Source organism: Cyanistes caeruleus, chromosome 1, assembly GCF_971803275.1.
Source record: "Cyanistes caeruleus chromosome 1, bCyaCae1.hap1.1, whole genome shotgun sequence".
NCBI classification, from domain to species: Eukaryota; Metazoa; Chordata; class Aves; order Passeriformes; family Paridae; genus Cyanistes; species Cyanistes caeruleus.
The window spans coordinates 107,437,009-107,459,594 of NC_141701.1; the positions used below are offsets into that span (position 1 = coordinate 107,437,009).

Genomic DNA, 22,586 nt, shown 5'->3' on the forward strand with positions numbered 1-22,586 from the left:
CTTGTGAGGCAGCTGTAGACAAATCTTGGTTTAAAATATGAATTGGGAACTTGGGACCATGTTGTATTTATAGTAAAATCTAACCAGACTTTATTCAAGGAATAGTAAGGTAATTTGCAGGAAGATTTCCACCTGGTGCTGCTCTCATTTGTGCTGCACTGAAGACAACCCCATATGCATTCTAAAACATGGCAGCTGGCTTACAGAAGTGAAACACATGCAAACATGAATTACATGGAAAGTGCACCAGTTACTCTGGAAAACAGACTCAAGCACTTCCCAGGTAACAGCATCAACTGCTGCTTCTGCACTTCCTAGGTGCCAGCAATTACCCGTATTGAAAGCACCTCAAATTTGCTTATTGTCATTTAACTGTATTAAGCAAGCTTGCTTTATGTTTAGTAACATTTTGAAACCCTCTTAGCCAGGAGGATGGCTCTACTGGAACAACAAAAACAAAAATCCAACCCTTTTCTTTATATACAAACTGACAAGATTGCAAAATCAATTAAAAACAGTTTTGAATATTTAATAAAAAGTCATCCTAGAAATCCAACTTTTGTTCGTGAAGTCCCCAAATTCTCTTCTTCATCCAAAATCTTCTGAAGGGCTATGTGAAGTGACTTGCCTACTCTTTGTCCTGTCTGCAAAGCAAAGAAAGCAAAACAAACCTGAGACATATGCTTATTTACAAGAAGACAACTCTTATGGAACACTTCCTTTTGACAAATATTTTCTCTTTGATGATTCATATACACCAGCTGGTATCATAAAAGCTGGTACCATGTTTTTAATTTAGAAAAATAATGGTGGTGAAAGTTTCATTTTAAATTGATTAAGTTTTGGAAAAATGTACACACAAAGGCAGTGCTCTCATTCATCAGAGAAGCATCCCACAACCATTAGTACCAGATCTGCACATCGCTGGATCACTCAGGAATACAAATTAAATTCACATCAGGCACAAGCACACATTCAAATTAGCCAGCACAAAGAGCATGAAGCAATATTCTAGCTGCCAGAGGACAAGAGACACCTAACCAGCAAAGAAGCCTACTAAGAGAAAGTTAAGTAGACTATTCTGAATGTGCTCAGAATCAGTAGAGTGAATTTAGACCAGCTGAACACCCTGTCCTGTGGCCAGAGAAGCCCAAAATGCACACTGGCTGCACCACCAAATCACTCTGTGGGCAGATCCTTCATCAGATGTGTAAGGACCTTAAAGGAGTTAACAGAATGTTTTCTTTACAGAAATAAACTCCAGCAGTGAAAACCAAACAGGATTAGCTCCAGTGCTGACCTCCACTCATCCCACATGCCCAAGTATACTGTGCAAGGTACAGGGCAGAGAAACATTGGGCAGTGGTGAAATAAAGATCTTCAGGCAGTGGTGCCCATTGGAGCTTTCCCAGGGTCTCTGTAAATCCCTAATCCCACCCATCCCCAGAGAGCCAAAGGCAGATTATATTAAAATGAGTTTATTGGCTCCTGATCTATGCAGCAAAGCCTAGGCCTGCCACACAGCTGACACAAAACTCTGTTTCACCTCCTGAAACCACACACAAGCCTGAAAATAAGCTACATTTTAAACTGAAGAGCCAGGAGCCAGAATAAGGCCAGTGGTACCAAAGGAAATTTGGGAAGAGCTTTGCTGCAGAAGGGTAGCTGTAAATCATAGACACCATGAGTCATGGTACATAAAGAGGGGCCACAAGAACAAGAACTGTTACAGCTCTGCACTGGCACAAAGATCACTGCAGCTGTCCAGAGGGCTGATACACTTTCTTCTCCTCAAATGTAGGACAGCATCACTGATCCCAGGTCAAAGTGAGTGGGAACTGTGCAGAACCAAATCATTTGGGAACAGAGGTGTCAGACATAGGTTACCTAGCTCCTCCACTGGGCATTCCCAGGCCTTTTTGTTTTTCTTGATATCCTAATCAGGATGTTAAGGCAGAACCAAACAGATAATGTCTGACCTTACAGAAAACATTTGGGGGTTTTTGTGATCAGCTTTATCTCTCACTCCTGCAGAGGAATTAAGAGATAACACCTCTCTACCCAGGTAAGGGGTATAAAAGGCATATTTGAAAGCACATAAAAAGCCCACTGGTACCACTGGGATTAGTACTCTGGATGGACATCATGACAGAGTCAAGTGCCATATACTCAGCAATTCCTGCTGGAGACCAACTGTTGTCAAACTTGGTTTCCAACTCCGACAAGCATTCCTCACTAGAGCCATGCAGAAATTAGCCCTGTGTCTCTAGGAAACAGAGCCAGCTTGAAGTATCGCATTTTCATTCTTACTTTCAAGTTCAAAACCCACTTCTGTCTCATGCTCAAGGCCAAACTTAAGCATGAGAATTTACACTGGAGAACAGATTTAAGAGCCTGAAGAAGGGTTTAAAATAGATATTACGTGAATGTGGACAATATCCGGACATTAGTATTTTTATGAAGTAGGGACAGATTGTAAACTCAATAAGGAAGCAAAGAAAAACAACAGTAAAATGGGAACAGCAAGCCTATCATAAAACAAATGAGTTGTGCTAGAAAACAATGCACCACCAATTCCAAACACCATCTCTACTCTTATAGGGACTTCACCATGTTAAAAGTTTTGCTCTTTCAGTCTTTAAAAGAAACAATAAAAGACTGATCATGCTCTTTAAAAATACCCTCAAAGTTTCTCAGCTTAAGCTTTACTGTCTTACAGCTGTGAAGTACTTGCCTGAAACTAAAGTTAAGTACCACACATTTCAGGTATCTAGAAGTTTTAGACAGTGTCCACTCACATTAGAATCTGTTTCAAAGAAACTGCCTGTGACCTTCACAAAGTCCCTTGTGCACCAAATCAAAGCAACAAGGTCTCTGCTCTAAAAGTCCTTACTGAAGCCTTCTGTACACCCAAGCTCCAGTTCATCCAGTATCATCCAAGACAGTTAACTGCTCAACATTCCTTACCTCCATCATTTCAAAAATACTCTCAGGATCCAGGCTACCTTTCCCCACCTTCTTCATTGAAGTGATGGCACCTTTACTGGTCACTGAAATAAGCAGGCTTGCCAAAGAACAGGCTTCTTCCTGTAGGGTAGCATCCACCACGTGCCTGTATCCAATCTGCAAGTTAGTGACAAAACAATGCATTAGTTTGTAGTTCTCAAAGCTCCCCCACTGAGAAATCAAACTGTGAGTGGTGGCTTTGTTACTTATCTACAGCCTCCCATCCTAAAATCAAGCGGCCTTTGGAAACAGAGACTGACTTGATAGCACAGGATTTAAACAGCCTCTGAGCCCAGACTGTGGGTACATAAACAACAGAGGTGAGATAAGCTTGTCACCATTTCATTCTGTTTTCCTTTCTACCATACTTTCATCTGTATGAAACTCCATATTCACCTTTCCCTGCAACTCTAAGTACAGACTTTGCTCCCCTCTGCCTGAAAATTACACATGCCAAGACTCAGGTGAGTCCTGTTTTCAGCAATGGCCCCTCTACAATTTATGTAATTTGCTTAAAAGAAATGCCAAGCAAACTTTCAGGTACCTAAGCCAATCACTAACACCTGCAATGGAAAATGCAGCATCCATAAAATCAACTGTGTTAGCTGTGTGCTATATATGGAAGACAAAAACCTGTCTGAATGGAAAGGGATGGTATTGCACCCATGAAAATGGAGTTCTGTCCTCAGCAACAAATACTCAGCATATAACTCCAGGCAGATCACACAATCTCCAGTCCTGAACACAGTGACCTCTCATTTTAACATACTGACAAATCAGCTACTCTGGATCTTCAGCAAGGAGCAGATGAAAAGTAATAAACAACACCTCTGCTTGCAAGAAGAGGCATTTTAAGAATGCATCAAGTAGAAACCTACAAGTCAGAGGTGCAAAAGAACCCATTATTCAGTAAAAGTTCTTAATTAGGAGGCCAAAGACAAACAAATATATACATAGCGGACACTGACCATTTCTGTAACTCAAATTTTACCTCTAGGGAAAAAAATAAATGGCAGGTGAAATTATCAGAAACGGGAGTTGTTAGGCAGAAAGTCAGAAATTTGTCATGCTTACTTTGCTTAGTGTGACAATACAGGGCACCTCATCGACGTTGACTCGAATACAATCATAAGGGTCATCAGACAGCTCAATCTCTTTGGTGCCTTCTTCATCCTCCAGAACACGCACTTTAGGTATTCTGTGGAAACAAAAGGTGCAGAGTCATTGCCAGAACAGATAACAAATAGCTGTTATACAGTCACAATTCCAGGAAGTCCCTGTTCTTCCAAATGAGGCAAAATGTTTAGAAGAACAGTACAGAATGTGATCGAAGTACTAACAACTCACTCCCTGAGACTACAAAGAAAACACTGTAAGTGGGAAGATATTTAGGATAAGATCACCATATTTACATCATTCAAACAGTTAAAATTTGAGCTGTTTTTTTACACTACTACACGGGGAGAAATATGTTTGGAACTTGCACAAATCAGTTCTGAACAATTCTTTATATGTACAGGAATGTCACAGACGTACAGGAGACAGATTACCAAGACTGAATCCTTTTGTTCTGTGGCTCCCAACCTTGCAGACAACAGTAAAGTTGTCAGGATTACATCAGTTGCATTGCTTGGCAAAGGTGTGGCACCAGTAGCAAACAGAAGTAATAAAGCTGTTCAGGAAAGAATAGCACCAACTAAAGAGATTTGGGGTGAAATGGTACATTAGTAAAACTCTTTCTCTAGTAAGATGAGAAGATTGGCAAGATACTCTACTGTTCTAAGGGCAGATATACAAGCAATATATAACATATCAGGATGAAGCAGTGGTGAAAACACAGGCAGAAATCCAAGAAATGTTTTCTTCTCAGTTGTGAATGATGAGCTCTCTCACAAATGAGCTAGACAGGTTCCTTATCAGTCGTACATACACTGTAGTTGTGATAGCCACTAATGGAAGTTTTATGGGATGATTTAAGGCAGTTTCCTTAGCATAATGAATCAAGTAATTTAAAACAATTTAGTAGAAGATGGTATCTCAGGCTGCTAAGAATGTCAGCATCTTATACATGTTCATTTATCCATTTTAGTGCCTGCTAGGATGGAGTACTGACTGAGAGACTTGGCATTACTGGCCAGTAAAACACACACAGAGCTCACCCACACTACTCTCTCTTTCACACATTTGCACCTGAAAACAAAACATTTCAAGATGTCCCAAGACAGTGAACTTCAGTAACCACAATCTGGTTTTATGTTAGTGCTTTTAGAGTAGCATTGTGTTTTATAACTAAAGTCTGGAGGTTACATTCTTTTATGCCCTCTGTAACAAATCTCTTCTTTTAAAAAAGGAGGAAATAGGGACTGATTTAATGAACATTTCCCCCCACCAACACAAAGTGATTTTGCTTCATCCCTGGAAGAGTATTTTAGTTATTTGTAGCTAAAAGTTGTAGTGGCAAGTACTTCAAAACAGCTAACCCTGCTCCAGTGACAACAAATTCCCTACAAGCACACTGGCCTGAGCCAACCCAAAACTAAGACTTTAAGCAGAACAATTGTGATGTGCGCTTTTTCCGGAAATGAAACTCCAAGTGTTTTCCAACTCACTAGAAATGCATCAAAGCCTATTTTCAAGTTTAAAATATTCCATTAGAAGCTGGTGGAATAAAGTCACAAGGTGACTAACCCTCAAGCTACACAGGAGAATGGACAACACTGGACAACAGCCTAGTAAAGCAAGAGGTATACGTGCCAGAGGAGTGTTTAAAAAACAAAGCAAGATTTTAGGAAAATCTATGAGATTAAGCAATTTTTAACTCCAACCTAAAATTGCTTTGAAACCAGAGCAGTGTTTGCTCTGCAAGAAAAAGTTGCCAGAATTAATATCTGAAAAATGCCTGCAAGGAGCTTCTTTGGCCAAGAACATATGAGAGAGGTGTAAATTAGAAATACTGAAAAGGCAAAAAGATCAGACACAAGCATCACAGTTGCATAGAAAGGGGGTATATGGACACAAAAACTGTGCAAAGTGAATGCAGTACAAAGCTTTTCCAGAGCACTGTAGATCTCCTCTCCCTGTTTGTGAAGATTTATTTTAAGAAATAGCTGTACATGTTTACTTTGCAACTTTTATTTTTCTATTTTGATTCCTGCAACTAATCAGGGCAGAGATCTGTACAGCAAGGCTCAGTCATGTAACAAATAGTGCTCTTTTCTGTGTGTGCAGATCCAGATTTCACAAATGCAAAACTAGTCCCACCCTTCCAAGCAGGCATCAGTTCTGCCTCTACCATGCTGTGCAGCAAAAACCTCGGTATTTGCAAGGCTGTTGTGTTATGAACTTTGTCGTTTTTGTAACTTATCCATTTTCTGCAGCCTTGGTTTCAAGTAGGCACATGCCACAGGACCAAGTTTAATGTCCTGACACAGTTGCTAACTGCAAATTTTGCAGTATCTACTTCCATCATTAATAAATTGATCCTTAAACATCTGGGAGACATGCTGAAGGAAATCTGGTATCTGCTATCTTGTACACATGATCTTCATTGTAGTTTTTAGAACTCAATGTACAAAACAGAGAGGAGTAAATATTCCCCCTAAACCAGTTCTATTGTCACTGCTCCATGCCTGAAGGGGAGAGAACAAGTCAAGTCAGGCATTCAAAGGATTTTAATCCCGTAAGTCTTGCGCAAAATTCCTTAAGTTGTGATGTTGGATTTACTTAGCTCTAAAGCAAAATGTGTCCGCATTACAAAAATGCTCACAGCAAGATTTTAAATTGAAGCTGAAGTTTTCAAATGCCTATCTGAATATCTAAAGTTTTGTAGCTTCAAAGAAACAACAGCAGCTTGAGCTCCCTGCTCTTTGTTCCAATGCTCTAGTCAAGGCTGGCAAAGATCTGAAAACATTTAGAACAAAACCCTGGTTGTAAACAAAGTAGGAAAAGCAAGTAAGAGTCAAAGAGGGACAGATGTCGAACACAGTTCAGAACACTTAATCTGAAGCAATCTTCAAACTGACATCTTGTCCTGTTTGGAGAATAATATTTTATGGAGAACAGGCAGCTACTCTTAAACAACCTTGTGTCAATCCAAAGAAAACCCAGTAGCTACAAAGGGAAGGGGAGAGTAATAGTGAATGAGGACAGCAGGTTTCACTTTGAATTTCACCTCTTGACCTTCTGAGCTTGTATGAGATGAGCTGTACTAGCATTCCCTGCTCAAATCAATTAGGATTTTCAAAGGTATAAAATCAACAGGCTGTGTCATATTGTACCACATTTCGAAATGATACATGACCCGCGATGTTTGCCCACAGTTTAAAGATTATATGAAGGACACAGCTGTCAGAGAAATAAAATTAAGTAAGAAACATTAAAATAATTACACCCTCCAACATGTTGTCCATGTTCCCAGAGCAACAGATTTTCTTTCATTCACTTATTTAATTCATTACTTTTTATATGATCATCTCTCTTCTGGTCAAAGTAAGAAAAAAGCCCTAGTTATCTTATAAATAAAATATGAGCTGTGGATCTGCAAAACAACTCACATGGTAGCAACTGTTTTAACTATATGACTTCTGCATCCTGGCAACTCACACACAGAATTACAGGCATTTCTTTTTACTGTATTGCCAGCTCCTTTGTGAGCCATTACATTTCTAGAAGTATTTCTTAATGATACAAAAACAATCTACTGTTAAAAGTTACTGCTGAGAACTTGATTAACATGAGAAATTTCTCAGGAACACATACAACTTCTAGTCTCAGATGGATAAGTCTCCCCTTATCCCTTTGAAAGTGTTTATAACCTGATATACTGCCTGTCTTCAAAAATATATTTTCCTCTTCTTTCTGTGCATACTTTTCCAGATCTAGTACTGTGCCTTTGATTCCCTGTTAAGTAAGCCAGAACTACACTAATGACTTTAGCAGTTCTCTAATTTAATGCTGAAGAACAATTTGAGATCCACTTTTAAAACATTTGTTTGTAGAAGTCTAGGTATTGCACCTCTACCAGCTATTTTTGCCATGTAAGTTATTTAGCAAATCTGTTCACCAGGTTGTTTTTCTCAAGGGTGATACAAAACTCTGTACTCCCTTTCACCTACAGATAAGCAAAGATAAAAGCAACAGAAAAAATAGTAGTAAATCTCATTAAAAACATGCACAGAAGACTTGCATCATTCATTCTACTAGATTTTACTTTTCCATTCTTTGAATTAAGATGCATGGGGCAAAGTTCTTTTATAGACACATTGTTTCCCACCCCCCACAATCTCTCACTATCACATTTTTCCTCTTAATTTTAAAAAGAAATCTAGGCTGACAGTTAATGAAAACAAAATCAAGAGTGGAAAATCAGGGCTAGTTACAAATCAGTAGTCACACTGACAGAGGGCTTCTTATTCAGGAAGATCACATACCAGTAAATCTTATTTCCAACCCACAAGGCATCAACACCAAGGCCTCCAAGTACCTGCTACAAACCCACAGGGTCAAGGCTATTTTTTCTGGATCTGGCTACAACAGAAGTTACACTGTGAGCATGATTGTGCATAAGAGGTAATATGACACCTGATCATTAGAAACTGATTTAAAATAACATTAGTTCATGTTACTTGCATGCAAATGACTGCCTTATATCTGAATGCAAACTGTCTTGGGTACTTCTTATTTAAATAAGTAAGCATTAAAAATGCTTTGCTCACAGAGAGTACTTCTCTTCCACTTCCCATGCCACTTCCACCCACGTGAAATAAGATCTGTGCTTTACCTTGTGTTAAAGAGAGCTGCCTTCACTGCGATAGAGATTGCATCAAAGATGTTCCCACCACATTCTAATAACTGGGGAGGAAAAGAAGAATCTCTTTAAAAGAAAATCAGGCTAAGGTCATTTAAATGAAGCCTTTATTTTATTTAAATCTACTTGAAAAGGAAGAAAATTAATTACCAGAACAGGTTTTTAAAAAACAAAGTTGTCTTTAAAGCCTATCTATGAAAAGAAACAGATAGGAAATTAAGATTTCAGCTAACTGTATTATACATGCAAAACAGAAGACTTAATGCACTTCATAATAAAATAAATGATAAAATTTAATAGAAGCTGAAATGAAACCACCACTGTTCTTATTATCTTGTGCTAAGGTTCTGAACTAGTCTATGACCAGAATACCCTTTATAAACCCATCACATTAATTCTTCAGTGTTAAATTATGCCAATAAATTTTCTATATTTCATTTCAAAGAGGAGCCTTTTTTAAAATATCAGATGGACAAAACCAACTGGGAGAACTGCTTTCACAGAAGAAACACACATTGCCACCAAGAACATGGTGTGGAAAGCTAGTTATATAAGGTGTAGTTATGAAGGCACATCATGATTTATTCTCTCTATGGGAAAGAGTCATCGTCAGGTTTGTCTCGTGGCTGAAAGTGATCTGAGGAGAGCCTGATGTCAAAGTCTATTTCAAATGAGTGTTATCAACAAGTGAAGTGTGTGGAGGGAGCCTAGCTCAGCTTCTTCCCACGAAGATCAGGAGAACAACAGTCAAAGGGAAAAGCAGCACTGCATACAAGGTAACAAGGGAGGGCTCCCAAAACCACTAATACCTTCTGCAGGCTGCCAGGCAAGTCAGGGATGTGTCTGTCCATAGCCTACTGTCACTTCTCTGACAAACAAGCTCAGCTCTCAGCTGCCACTACTATTTCCTGAGAACACACACATATACTAGGCCTTTGGAACTATTTCAGCAAGAACATATGGATGCTTCTCTGTTACATCAACCTATGCTGTATGATGAGAGCAAAACACGTTTTGCAATCTTGATTGCATTGATTGTTCTTCAAAATTTATTTAAAAATGAGATCAACTCCTGCACAGGGAGAATATCATAAACAAGATACTCTGTAAAGACAGTTACTTTTTATGAAGCCAGACTGAATAGTGTAAAAAGAATGACAAAAAGTTGGGATAAAAAGCTAAATACAAAGGTGATCATATTACTTCTTTGCAAGCAGCTGCTGGATACAGAGAGGTTAACTTGCCCCTTTCAGTCATTATTGGATTTTACTTGGTAACACAATAAGCCCCACAATATCTTTGTTATTAAAACACAATAATGGGATGTGCCTGCACTGTTGCTAGGCTTGTGTTCAGGCTGCTGTTCTAAAGCCTTATCTGTACTACAGTGGCTCCTAGAGGCAAGGAACACTGCCTGCACAGAGCATGGTGCAACAATTCCTCCACAAAGAAATCAACACTTTTCTCAGCTGAAGCACCTTGTACTGACACCCCCCCCCCCATTTATTTAGTTATTTTTAGGACTAAGAAAGCCTGCACAACTGTGAGTTATGGGAAGCAGAGAGGTCTTGTCTGTTTTTAATTTACTGATATGCAAGTGAAAAAGTTATGGGAAAGAAAAGATAACACATTGTAGACCTCACCTTATTCAGAGAATCTTTTCCTCCAAAAGTAGAGATTCCTAACTGCTCTTTAATCAGACTGGGGGCAGGAGGGGAAACAGAAAACATGAGGAAGTCCTGGAAGGTGCTCAGTAGTGAACTGCAAAAATTTCAAGAGAACCTAATGCACCCTGTCCTCCTGACACACAGTCTGCTGTGACTGGGTAGGGAATGATAAGAGATTGCACACTTTGGCTCTCCTTGCTTAGCCCAGCAGGCACTGGGGCAAATTATGGGGAGAAGGCTATACATATATATATATATCAATACCCACTCAAAAATGCCTAAAACCTTACTTCTGACATCAATTGCTTGCTTAGAAAAGGAAAGAAATTGAGGGAAACACAGAGAGGGTGAGAACAGGCCTTTGTGGTACTGCATGTTGATAAGCTACTATTGGAACACCTTCCATTATTAAGAAAGAATGCATATACTCTGAAAGGTCAAGGTATATATTCTCAGCCTTTAACACATGTATCTCAATTTGTCCGTACGTCTGCATCTTTGCGGGGTGCATGGTCAAAGTTACTTTTTTCCAGTCTGACTGTACAGAATTATAGCATGTCCCAAGTACACTGACCACTTGAAAATACTGGAGAGATGTTTTTAATTGATAAAGCTGCATGACTACAAGACATGCTGTTTTCTCTTTTGAGGCTGCATGTGTCAAATTTTGTTTACACACAGGAGCTGAATATAGATGCTGCAATCGAAGTGCATGTGGCTAAATTGTGTAGCAAAGGAGTATTCCAAGCTCATAACACTCTTTCTGGATCTTTGCCTTTTGGAATGAGAGACTTCCAGACAAGTACCTTCACACATGATTGCAAGGTACCAGTATTTTCAGCCTTACCACAGATTTCAGGCTTATTTTCCCTCCAATTTAACTATGCAACACAAACACCAGTGTAAATAATTTCCAGGAATTCTGAAGGAAAGCATCACCCAAAGGACTCTCTCTGAGTGTTGTTTTTATACTCAGAATCTGTCTCCCTCAAATGACTAATAATGTGAGTTGCTCCTCACATCAGCCCAAGTGTCGTCCTTACACCACACCCTATAAAAAGTAGAATTCTATAGGAATGATTCAGCAACAGCAGCTTCAGGAAAATCTGTAGGTGTCAAATACCTACATTAGGTATACACTATCACATGTAATATACATGTCTACAGTTTAGGAAAGGAAATATTACAGATATGTCAAAAATGTGAAAATACAGAGGCCCGAAGCAGGAAATAAAAAGGTGGGGGTGGAACAGAATAAGAGATAAATGTTTACAGTATTTTGTTCTAGCTGTACCAACAGCTCTTCAATGGCTCACACACAAAATCCCTGCAGAACATAACATTAAAAAGACTCATCAAGTTTAGAGTTGTAATTATGAACCTGCAACTGATTCTTTATTGGCACTGTAAAAAGAGCTAAATGTAAAATTTCTCACATAACATAGGCCTGATGTTCATAATTCTGATACAACTAGCAGCATGAAACACAGAGACTGTTTTTCTCTGTGACTGTGGACAACAACGAATCTGTCCAGGAAGAATCAGATAACAACCAGCTATATCTCAAACAAAAGCTATACAGAACAGTGTGTATATATATATACATATATATATATATATTTATACAGATATATATATACACAGAAGCAGACAGCTTTATGCAAGTCGTTGTTTGTGCAGTGCCTATGCAATGTTAAGCAGCATGTTGCTTAAATAAGCACAGCATTTAATATTCTGTATCTCTGCTTGTAATTACCTAGTAACTAAAGGCCCCAGTGTGATTTCTCAGAACTAACACTTCATTCTCCATTAAACCACACCAAGCTGCAGTAAGCCAGTGGCTCAGGCTGCTAAAGCACTCAGCAGAGGTACATATTCCATCATTTTGTAGCTGGACTCTCAGACCATATCTACTATAATTACACTAATGCTACTACTTTTTAAACACCTAGTGAACTAATTTTCATTTCACATTTCATATTTTTCACATTTATTTAGGTCTTAGTCTAAATGGTCCTGTTTTGTTCAACAAAACCCTGTATTTAATTTTCTGACCATACAGCTTAACATTTTGCACATTATTTCACAGACCCTAATGGATTCCTGTAAGATCCCTTACCATATTTTCATTTCCAAATTTGACAAACAGAAACTCAACTTTGGACCAATAAGAATTGGAAATAACATTCAGGAGAGTCTCACTTGCAGACTCCTGTTGAAATTCCCATGACAGAATGCTTTAAATGTGGCATATTTTGGAAATTGAGCTGCTGCATGCATCAGATTTGTATGCATAAAATTCAGTTTCCATTATTGTCATGGGAACAAATGTTCAGTTTATCTTCTATGTTAAATACATGTATACAACTTTCATCAAAAAGCACCTAGGCTAAACCTAGCTTTTGCTAAAAAAGTTTCTATTTTACTTTAGTGAATTAGGAGTGATAAGAGTACAAAGAACCAGACAGATGGACACTTCTGTTAGGGCTAAAATACACCCATAACTTACATTTACTTGAAAAATATATTTGCTGTTACATCTAGCCTGGAATAGAAGTTTACCCTTCTTTAGTGACAATTTCCTTGTCAATATAAAATCACTGATTTTTACCTGAGACAGATTCAGAGTATTCAATGTTTTATTAGTTCTGCAGTGGAAGAGAAGCATCAAGAAGAGTAAAAAAAGAGCAAGCTGAAATTAGTGATTAACTACTATAAGTAGATTCACAAGAAAACTGCCATCCATCCTGTGATACATTATATCACATTATGAGAAGATTTATTTTTAATAAGAAAATACAGACGGTTATGCTAAGTCAGTCTCTGCCTTAGAAACATTTTGCTGAATCTTAGTTTTCATTTCTGTACTTACCAATATGTCCACGTAGAGAACCCAGCAGTGCTCCTTGGGATTAATACAAAGGGATTTCAAGTCTACACTGTTCTCACAGCTGAATACTCTGTACAGTGTATTTGCTATATCTGTGCCAAGTTCTTCTCCTCCCCGGCCTTCCAACTCAGGAGAATTTGAAGAACTAGACAAAGAAAGAAAAGAATACTTTCACTTTTGAAGCAGAAAATACCCAAATAATATTTCTTAAATATAAAGCATTAAAAGTCTCTAAGGATTTATCTGTACAAGAATAAGCATCCTATCTGAAAAGGAATGATTTCTATTTTGCATAAGAGAAGGTTTTGAAGCAGATAATATACTGACATTTTGTTACAAATACTAACTAAATCCCACTACTATCTTCAGTTCCCCAATTGTAATTAAAGTAGTATTTGGTGAATTCTCTCAAATACTATTTCTTAAGCACTGTCACCTTTTATCACCTCAACTCTTTAAAAAAAAAAAAAAAAAAGAAGTGGGACATATGGACATATGTACTAAGTTCACAACAGCTACCAAGACAGCCTAGTAAGAGTTTAATATTGAATTATTAAAAGAGTGGCTATGAAGAGAAAGATATGATGATATGACAAGTAGAACACTAATTTTTTATAAGTAACATGACTGCCTGACCTTAATTGGTAATTTCTTTACTGAGTGTATTGTCTGCTACCAAGCCCCTTAAAGAAAGTATGTCATTACTCTCTGCAGCTTATGGAGAACAGCAACTGAACATCTTTTCCTGAAGGGATCTCACAGAGTCTGTGGTTTTCACTTCCCTGATTTCAATGTAACAAACTATTTATGAGCAGTCATGCAAAAAAGTCTTGGGTGCTGGGGCCTTGTACACAGCTAAGAAACTTCTAATAATAAAAGAAAACAGGCCTACAAAAAAAGGCAAAAAACCGCAACCCAAACAAACAGAAGCAAAACCAAAGTAACCAAACAAAAAACACCCAAAACCAAAGAAAAAAATGCCTTGCCTCCAAAGAACAACAAAATAGAGTAGAAATGTCCAGAGATGCATATACAGCAAAATAATGAGCTAAGATTCCAAACCCAGCCTCTGGTTTATAGAGAGGGCAAGAACATCCTCTAGCAGTGGACCTGAAACAGAATTGCAAATCTTGTTTTAAAATAAACCAGTCAGGCCTCCACCAAACTAATTTCTCATTAGAGAACATATCAAAGGAAGTAGTTACACCAAAGTAGTTTTGGTCTGTTCAAAATCTGTAGTGGCCACACCCTGTACTCTCCTGGTAGGGCACCTCACCGGGCTAATTTCTCATGTATGTTCTGCATCTATATGATGATACAAAACCTCAGCACACCAGGAATACGAATATACAGCAGAAAACTAAGTCTTGGAATATAGTCCTTTCACCTTTTAAAAAAAAACAACCCAAAGAGCTAAAGATTCCCATTATCAAGGTGTGACTTAAACCATCAAGTGAGCTGTGCCAACAGTACTGCAGAATCTATAAGCTTACACATAATTATCTACTATTATCCTTACCTCACAGTATTTCTCCCAACTTGTTGTTTGCAGAGTTGATGAAAACTCAGAATGTCAGGAAGAACTATTGGATTTTATAGAAGTTATTTGCTGCTACTAGAAACAGACAGCACTACACATGCTTAAAAATACAAAGAAACATTACTGGCAATTAAGCACTGATCTAGTCTTCCAAACTATATTTGCCACGTGAATAAGCATTGCAAGTGTGACACACAATATTATTCAGGGTTATTAGACACCAATTCTATGAGATAGGATCTTTTCTAAGTATAACTCAGTGCTGAGGCAGGTCTTCAGATTGTATTAAACAAGCATTTATCCATGGGAGCAGCTTTTATGCAAGCTAACAAGATCACTCTGTTTAAGCCATAGTTATGCAAGCATTATAATCCAAATGGCAAGTTGCAAGAATTATGCAAACTTCAATCTATGCCTCATCATTATTTCTAAGCACAAAGTTTTATCAAATGTTGTATTTTTTGATTACAAGTGGATGCTCTCTTTGACAGTGAGTAGAAAAATCTAAGACTCAATTGGAATATCACTGTGCACTTCACTGCATCTTAATTCCATTATTATTTTAACACTTCATTTCCTTGCAATCAAAGTGAAATAAAGAAGCAGGGTTAGCAGAATATTATAACTATTTGGTAAATACTGCCACCTAATGCCTACAGACTATTGCAGGAACTTATACTGGGCAAAATTTGGAAAGGGGTTGTCTTAACAGGCTAGAAAATGACAAAAAAACTTGGCTTATGAAGCACAGAAAGAGCTTAGTAGTGGTACAGAATTTCTACGCCCAAGCAGCAAGTAACTTTCAAGGCTATCAAAATTATTTCAGTGTCACATTGCCTAACAATCTAAGATTCTTCCTAAAGCATAAGGATGCTTCTAATGATCAGTACTGAATTTCAAAACTCCTCCTGTTGCCAGTCAAAATCTGTTGCAACAGTTAAACATTTCCTACCTATTGCTCAGGCCATTAATATACTGTAATCTACAGATGGTCAGATCTGGACGAATATATTCCTTGCTTCCCTAATTCCACAAACAAAATCTGATGCATTCAAGAAATTCAGATGACTGTTTTTCTTGTTGTTTCTACTTCTTACAGTTTGAAAGCAATAAATCAGATCAGCCACAAAACTCAAATGTGAGAAAAGCAGACACAGCAGTCTTTCAACATCAAGGGCCAGGATGAATTCCTTCTCCAGTGATGACAGTCCGTAAGAATACCACACAGGACATAGACTTGTTTTATGATAATTAATTTCTAGGATCACAAATCAGTGCCCCAAAAATCAACCCTTCCAGAGATTTGCATTAAAGTCTGTCTCAAAATGGTACTAAGTGTGCTCCTCAGCACACTTTCAGGCAAAGGACTCAGAGCAGAATAAAGAGAAATAGATGTTTGGAGCAGAGAATTATACACATGATCCAGCAAATGATTATTTTAATCAGCAAATGAAACCATGAAAGTTTCGGGAAATAAGCATTTTAAGACAGTAATCACTGCAGTCTGAGGTTTTATTATTAGCTTCAACAATATGAAAGCCAAATAGAACACTCGGGAACTTCACCAGTAGATTCAGGGCACTGAATTATGCTCAGTTACTACCACCCAGTGGCAGTCTGGAAAAGCATCAGGGTACTGACAGCAGCTCATTCCCCTTGACAGACAAGCTGCCTCCACTTTTTGTCTTCTGTGTCTTTCTGGAAGCTAAAGGACACCTTTCCCTGTGCCACAAGCAAGTGACAATTGACCACACTCTTCTAAAGCTCAGGCCCTTGGATCCTCTTGTCACAAAAATTAAAGATTACCTATTTCCCGAACTGACTAGATCCAACTCACATAATATTGATGCACATCTCCTCCCATCCCATAAAGCAGAGGTTAACAGAAAATACAACCTAACATTAATCTAATGAGTTGAAGTTTTTCTAATACCTATTTACATACACAGGAAGCATCACAGAATTGCCACATGTCCACAGACCACTTTTTTTAGGAAGGAAATGTCTCTGCTGTCAGTGGACTGTCTTCATATAAAGACAACCAGAAAAAAAAAACCCCCACAAAACAATAAACACATATTATTTTATACACTTCATGCATGAGCTCTAACAGCAGGACCACATTCAAGACCATCTTCCCATCTGATATTTTTTGAACAGCAATTGTAAACAAACTATCAATTCACAGCTAAGTGCTTTCCTTCAAAGCTTAAGTTTCCACAGTTAACTAGAACATACTGATGCACAGAGATAGTCTTAGATAAGGCTGCACAATGTGACATACCAATGTTAAGGGAGATACAGATAATTAGGCCAGAAAGATTATTAGATATACACTTAGTACCTCTCACACCTTTACGTATTTTTAATGGTACACTGGTTTAATGTCAGAATAGCAACATTTTTTTTGTTTTAGTAAGAATGAAAAGAGATGTCACATGCAAAGCAGCCAACTTGACAATGCCAAGGCTTTTATGAGAGGTTCCCCAAAGCACTTTAAATCACAAAGAACAGTTTTGGGTTAGTCTGCCAGACATGGATACTGTTGTCTCAGGCTGTAGACAGTCTAGACTGAGATGTCACTGTGCTATCTTAGAGCAACTTGAAAACAAGAGTTCTCAGTTTTCTTCTAGCTTCTTCTATAACTGAAACACTATAGAGACTGTAAGGATAAACAACAGTCCGTCTGTAGCAAAATGCAAGAAATCAGATTAAAAACAAACACCATTTTAGTTAATGCAAGATGTATTCACTGATAAATATATAACTAAAATTTCTAATTAGTTTTTGCATCTGGAGTTTACACTGGGGGTTTTTCTTTTTAACCAAAAAAAACGTTTTGTACTAAACACACTTCAAACCTTTTCCACTGCTTTCACAGACAAAGTAAGTAAACCTTTAAGTACAGTTAAAGTACAGTCTGCATTGGTCAATTCTTTTCTTCCAAGTTACTTTTTTTGAAAGAGGTTTTTCTCTATTTTTATCATGGCAAAATCAACAGCTGACATTTTTTAGTCATTAAGTCTGGTTCCAAGCATGTGAACATGAACCATTACTCTTTTCCAGCTGCAGTGATGCTATGCAATTTGGGACTGTTTTATTTAACCTGTTTTCATTCTTTAAGTCCTGCAGATTTGCTTCTCATGGCTTTGCAGGACCAGCAAAAAATTCCTCAACATTCACTGTTGTTGAAACAGTAAAATAACTTACTCCTATTACTCAAACCTGGAGGAGGTTAGTGGAATGAAGGCATAAATTTCTGAAGAATGGCAAGACCTGATTAGTCATTTATTCCAAATATTAGATCGATTTCATTCTTTTCTAGTATACTAACCAGTCAACAAAAAATTCCAGGTAACCTTCATCTGGTTTCTCCAACTTCGGTGTCCCCATTTCAGCTTTTATGCCTACCAAGATATCAGTTTCTCCCTATTAAAACAAAAACACATCACACAACTGGAATTGTAATTACAGAACTATTTGTTTAATTTAAATGCCTATGTTAAGCTGACATTTCTACCTTTCAGTTACTGGATCATTCTATCAGAGTGAACTTAAAATAACATTTTTGAAAAAAAAACAAAAGGCTTTAGAAGGACAATATTAAGTGTAAGAAGATTCTTCAAATAATTACCATACTTACTACCTTTTTCTAGGTTAAAAAGATTCTTACTATCCAAGACTACTACTGTCATTTTGGTTCTATAAACAGCTTTCTGTAGAACCTTCATAATGATGCACAGTACATTTATCTTCTTCACAGTCATCACATCAGAAGTAGTTTTGCTTCATTTGAAAGGAGTAGGAATTTTTGCCCCCTCCCCTGCCAGGAACTGGGCACAACAACAACTTCAGTTTTGAACACTAAATATTAGATTTGCTCAGACTGAAGGCTGTCCAGGCACTTTAGAGTAAATCCAGCTCAAGCCAGCCTGAACTAATTATATATCCTGACATTATTTCCATATCACATGGTTTCACTTGCTGCTATACAAATACATGCTATTACACACACACACACACCTACCTACAAATAGCCTCAGATTAATTAGTCACATGAACAAGCAATTTCATCAGCAAGGTACCCAATGCCTAAGAAATTTACCTACCAGCTTTACTCTTGCAGATCCACTTGTGTTTGATACAACATCTGTTTCTACTTCTGCACATCTGTAGTCTTCACAGCCTCGACCATCTACACGAAGGTCTTCCTAAGTATGACAATCAATATATTGCACTTAAGGGAATCGGTAATGAAAAGTAAAAACAAAACAAAACAAAATGAATAAACAAAAAAAACTCACCACAAACCAAAAACTCTGTGACTTTAAAGTTTTCTTCTCCTATACCAAACTCAGCAGTAAAGAGGATATAAAAGCAACAGCTTGTAACTTCACCATGGAATACAAAAGAACTAACTATATTTTTTTACTTGTATCTTTTATTTACAGCTTGCAAGAAGCAATCTGCAGGCAGATATGAATTGCACCAAATCCCTCTAATTCCCAAAAGAAATCTTCAGATTTCAAAACTGTAAAGGTCATGACTGTAAATGGTACTTTACCTAGTACAACCCAGCTCTTTCCTGGGATAGGCATGTTTTACATCAGTAATTAGGATCCTGGCAGACAAAAATTACACACCAGCCTTCCAAATGTTTTGATCCCTCTGTATTCCACAAATGCGTATTACACATCCTCTGATACTACACTGCTTGTTCCCATAAAAATAGGTTGTTTTTCAGAAAATTTCAGTGAGAATACAGTTCTTCTATCTTTGGGGCTTCTCCTCAGACACCCTTGACTCTTCCTCCTTTGTCCACTCATGTTCCTTCACTAAGTTACAGACTAAAACTCTGTCTAATGGCAATAACTTGATGGAGAGCCATGGAAGAACAAGGAAAGAGGAGTAAAAGAGGACAGAAGGACATTAAGCTCTTAGAGAGCATCCCAAGGAGGGCAGTGAAGATGGTGAAGGGCCCTGAGGAAAAGTCTTTTGAGGAGATGCTGAGGTCACTTGGTCTGTTCAGCCTGGAAGAGACTGAGGGCCTCACTGCAGTCTGCAGCTTCCTCACAAGAGGAAGAGGAGGGGGCAGGCACTGATCTCTTCCCTGTGATGACAGGACAGGACACCGACAGGACCCAAGGAAATGGCCTGAAGTTGTGTCAGGGGAGGTTTAGGTTGGACATTGGGAAAAGGTTTTGACCCAGGGCATGGTCGGGCACTGGAACAGGCTCCCCAAGGAAGTGGTCACTACAGCAAGCCTGGCAAAGTTCAAGAAGCATTTGGACAATGCTCTTGAGAGGAATGACAGGTTTGTCTTTACAAACAAGCTGTGGGTCTGCTGGTAAGATGAAACTATCACTGAGAGATACAGAAACAATGGGAGGGATTCCACTGAAGGATGGAAGAGGCACTGAAAGAGCACCACGAATTCCACAAGAGTTAAGAATTAAGACGTGATTATGCATTGAGGGGGGGGGAGGTATCCCAGGTATCGGTGTTCTGGGAAATCTGTACCTCTCAAGTACCTCAGCCTATGGGAAAGAGAGAAGGGACATACGGCTGGGAATTAAGATAAAAAGGAGGCTGCGCCCTCCAAAAACTTAACCTCAGGAGAATGCCCCATGGCCTCTCCCTTTATTGGAATAAAGTAAAAGGACTCCTCTGTCTCCTTTTTGCACATAAACCTCTGGTGTTTGTGGATTAATTTTCCTGACACTCTCGAGCACATGGTGTGATTCTTGGGGTGCCCTGTGCAGGGTTAGGAGTCGGACTTTGACGATCCTTGTGGGCTCCTTCCAACTCAGCATATTGTGGGATTCTGTGAAAACAAATCCACGTCCACAGGCTCCCAGCCTGCTTCCCGTTCCGATGCTCGGTGTGCTCCGATGATCACTACTCCAGAGGTTCACCACCACACACAGCGGTGGAGAGCTCCCTCCCTCCCTCCCTCCCCAGCGCCACTCGCTCCCCGCCGCCGGTACCTGCACGCCGTGCACGATGTACAGCTTCTCCGCCTCGCTCAGCACCACGGCCGCCATTCCCGCCGCCTCACGGCCGCAGCTGCGCAGTGTCCCGCTTCCTCCCTGCCTTCCTGCCCGCCTTCCGCCCGCCGCGGGGAAGCTGCCGGGCACCCACAGCTGCTGTTGGGCCCGCCCAGCCGGCACCGCCGTCTCCCAGCGGGGGCTCCCCTTGCCTGATGGCAAAGCGGGCCGTGCAGCCGCAAAGCCACAGAAGCCTTTCCCGTGGAGCCGGGGCGGCGCTCCGGACGCGGTGCCCACTAGGCACCCCGATTCCCGGAAAACGTCCCGTCCGAGAAGCTGAGCGTCGCGGTAAAACCAAAGCTCCCGCTTCCTGCTAAAAGCTCCCGTAGGAGGCTGTGGAAATATCCCGGTGCTCAGAAATGGATGGCGTAGTCACAGTCCTCTGCGTTTCCTCGTTGTCCTTGCGGAGTTTTTAACCTCAGAACGCTCCGAGCGAGGTGCGTTGCGCGGGGAAGGCTGGTGCGGGAGCAGGGAAGAAATCAAATGCTTTCCTTAAGAGATTCTGCTGGTCCTGTGCCAGATATCGCTGGGAAAGTGGCGTGGGAAATGTGATTAAAAACTCGCACTATATATTGAAACAGTAATTAAGGGTTGGAGTTTTTTTTGTTTTTTTTTGACAGCCTTAATTGAAAGTTTCGTAACACTCATTAATATAAGTTTGCACGCCTTTTTTTGCACAGCTCCTGTGTATAATATTCAGAGTATTTGAAAAGATGCTATCTTGACTTCACGCTGGTGCTTGCTTGGCTAAAAATGATCCGTGGCTCCCAAGCATTACACAGCACATTGTTGGAGTTTGTCCGACTTTCTACGACTCCTTGTTCAATCAAATGTACCAAGCATTCCTGGCTGTGCCTACTTGATCAGGTGGCATGATTTAGTGGGATCAAACTTCCAGAGTGATGGATGGCTTTGGAAGTTTTATCTTTGTCTGGTCCCATTGGCGGGCTGCTTATCAATTAGCAGTCGGGGCAGAGCCAATGCATTTCTGGGATTCTTCCCACGTCTTACCTGCGTCTAAAAAGAGCCACATTTCTGCACACTAGGGTTGTTGTATCTGGGGATTGCTTACTGCTTCTTTGTGGGAAGAGCCAGCAGTGGAGCCTGGCAGAGCTGGGAGCTTGGGTAGCTTGTCCTCCCCACTCACCCCAGCGAGGTGAGCAGGGCCAGGTCTCCTTGCTGGCCCAGGGGAGTGCCAGACAAAGGCAGTGCCCATGCATAAAAGGGCCCTGGTTTCTAAAATAGCATCTGCCAGTGCTGCTGTCCAGCACAGACTGACCCTTCATTTGACTTCCAGTGCGATACTTGTGTCCTCACATTGCACAGTGTGAACCAAACAAGAGATAAAAATCAGAAACTCCATGTTTCACATGAAAATGTGAGTGAATTCTTCATCCAAAACAGTGTTAATGCAGATGCACCCTATGATTTCCACTGAGAGTGCAGGGAGATGACATTCTGGTTCTCATCGTAGTTCCTGACTCTCATGGCTTAGCCCACAGCAGCTTACAGTTACTATTGTCAGGAAAGAGTGATTTGTTAGGTTTTTTCCCACTTCTGCCATCCCAACTTGGAGTCTACCTAATGTTAGTCAAATTCATGCATCATCCAGAGGCTCAGCTAGCAAATC

General features: G+C 39.5%; 2 protein-coding genes across 3 annotated transcripts in view; one reads left to right on the plus strand and one right to left on the minus strand.

The window, feature by feature from the left end:
* Positions 1-504: 504 nt before the first annotated feature.
* EXOSC7 (exosome component 7) lies at positions 505-21,020 on the minus strand. The gene is made up of 8 exons (XM_023919392.2): positions 20,897-21,020; positions 19,019-19,120; positions 18,244-18,338; positions 13,352-13,514; positions 8,786-8,856; positions 4,081-4,204; positions 2,968-3,123; positions 505-644 (listed from the first exon to the last, which is right to left on the minus strand). The coding sequence occupies exons 1-8, from the start codon at positions 20,951-20,953 to the stop codon at positions 540-542; spliced, it is 873 nt and encodes a 290-aa protein (XP_023775160.1). The 5' UTR covers positions 20,954-21,020; the 3' UTR covers positions 505-539.
* The window catches only part of ZDHHC3 (zDHHC palmitoyltransferase 3), a 37,741-nt gene continuing 36,152 nt past the window's right edge, over positions 20,998-22,586 (plus strand). Inside the window, exon 1 of one of the 2 annotated variants that reach the window (XM_023919391.2) lies at positions 20,998-21,393. The gene's annotated coding sequence lies outside the window, so the exon portion shown is untranslated. The remainder of the gene's footprint in view (positions 21,394-22,586) is intronic. The other variant, XM_023919390.2, reaches the window with a different exon arrangement.

Bases quoted from the DNA above. Each gene is read 5' to 3' on its own strand.
- EXOSC7 (XM_023919392.2), bottom strand. From the start codon at position 20,953: ATGGCGGCCGTGGTGCTGAGCGAGGCGGAGAAGCTGTACATCGTGCAC. The intron at 19,121-20,896 runs GTACCGGCGGCG...TGTCATACTTAG, and splicing joins ACATCGTGCACGGCGTGCAG to GAAGACCTTCGTGTAGATGG. The intron at 13,515-18,243 runs GTTAGTATACTA...TTCTTTGTCTAG, and splicing joins CTGGAATTTTTTGTTGACTG to TTCTTCAAATTCTCCTGAGT.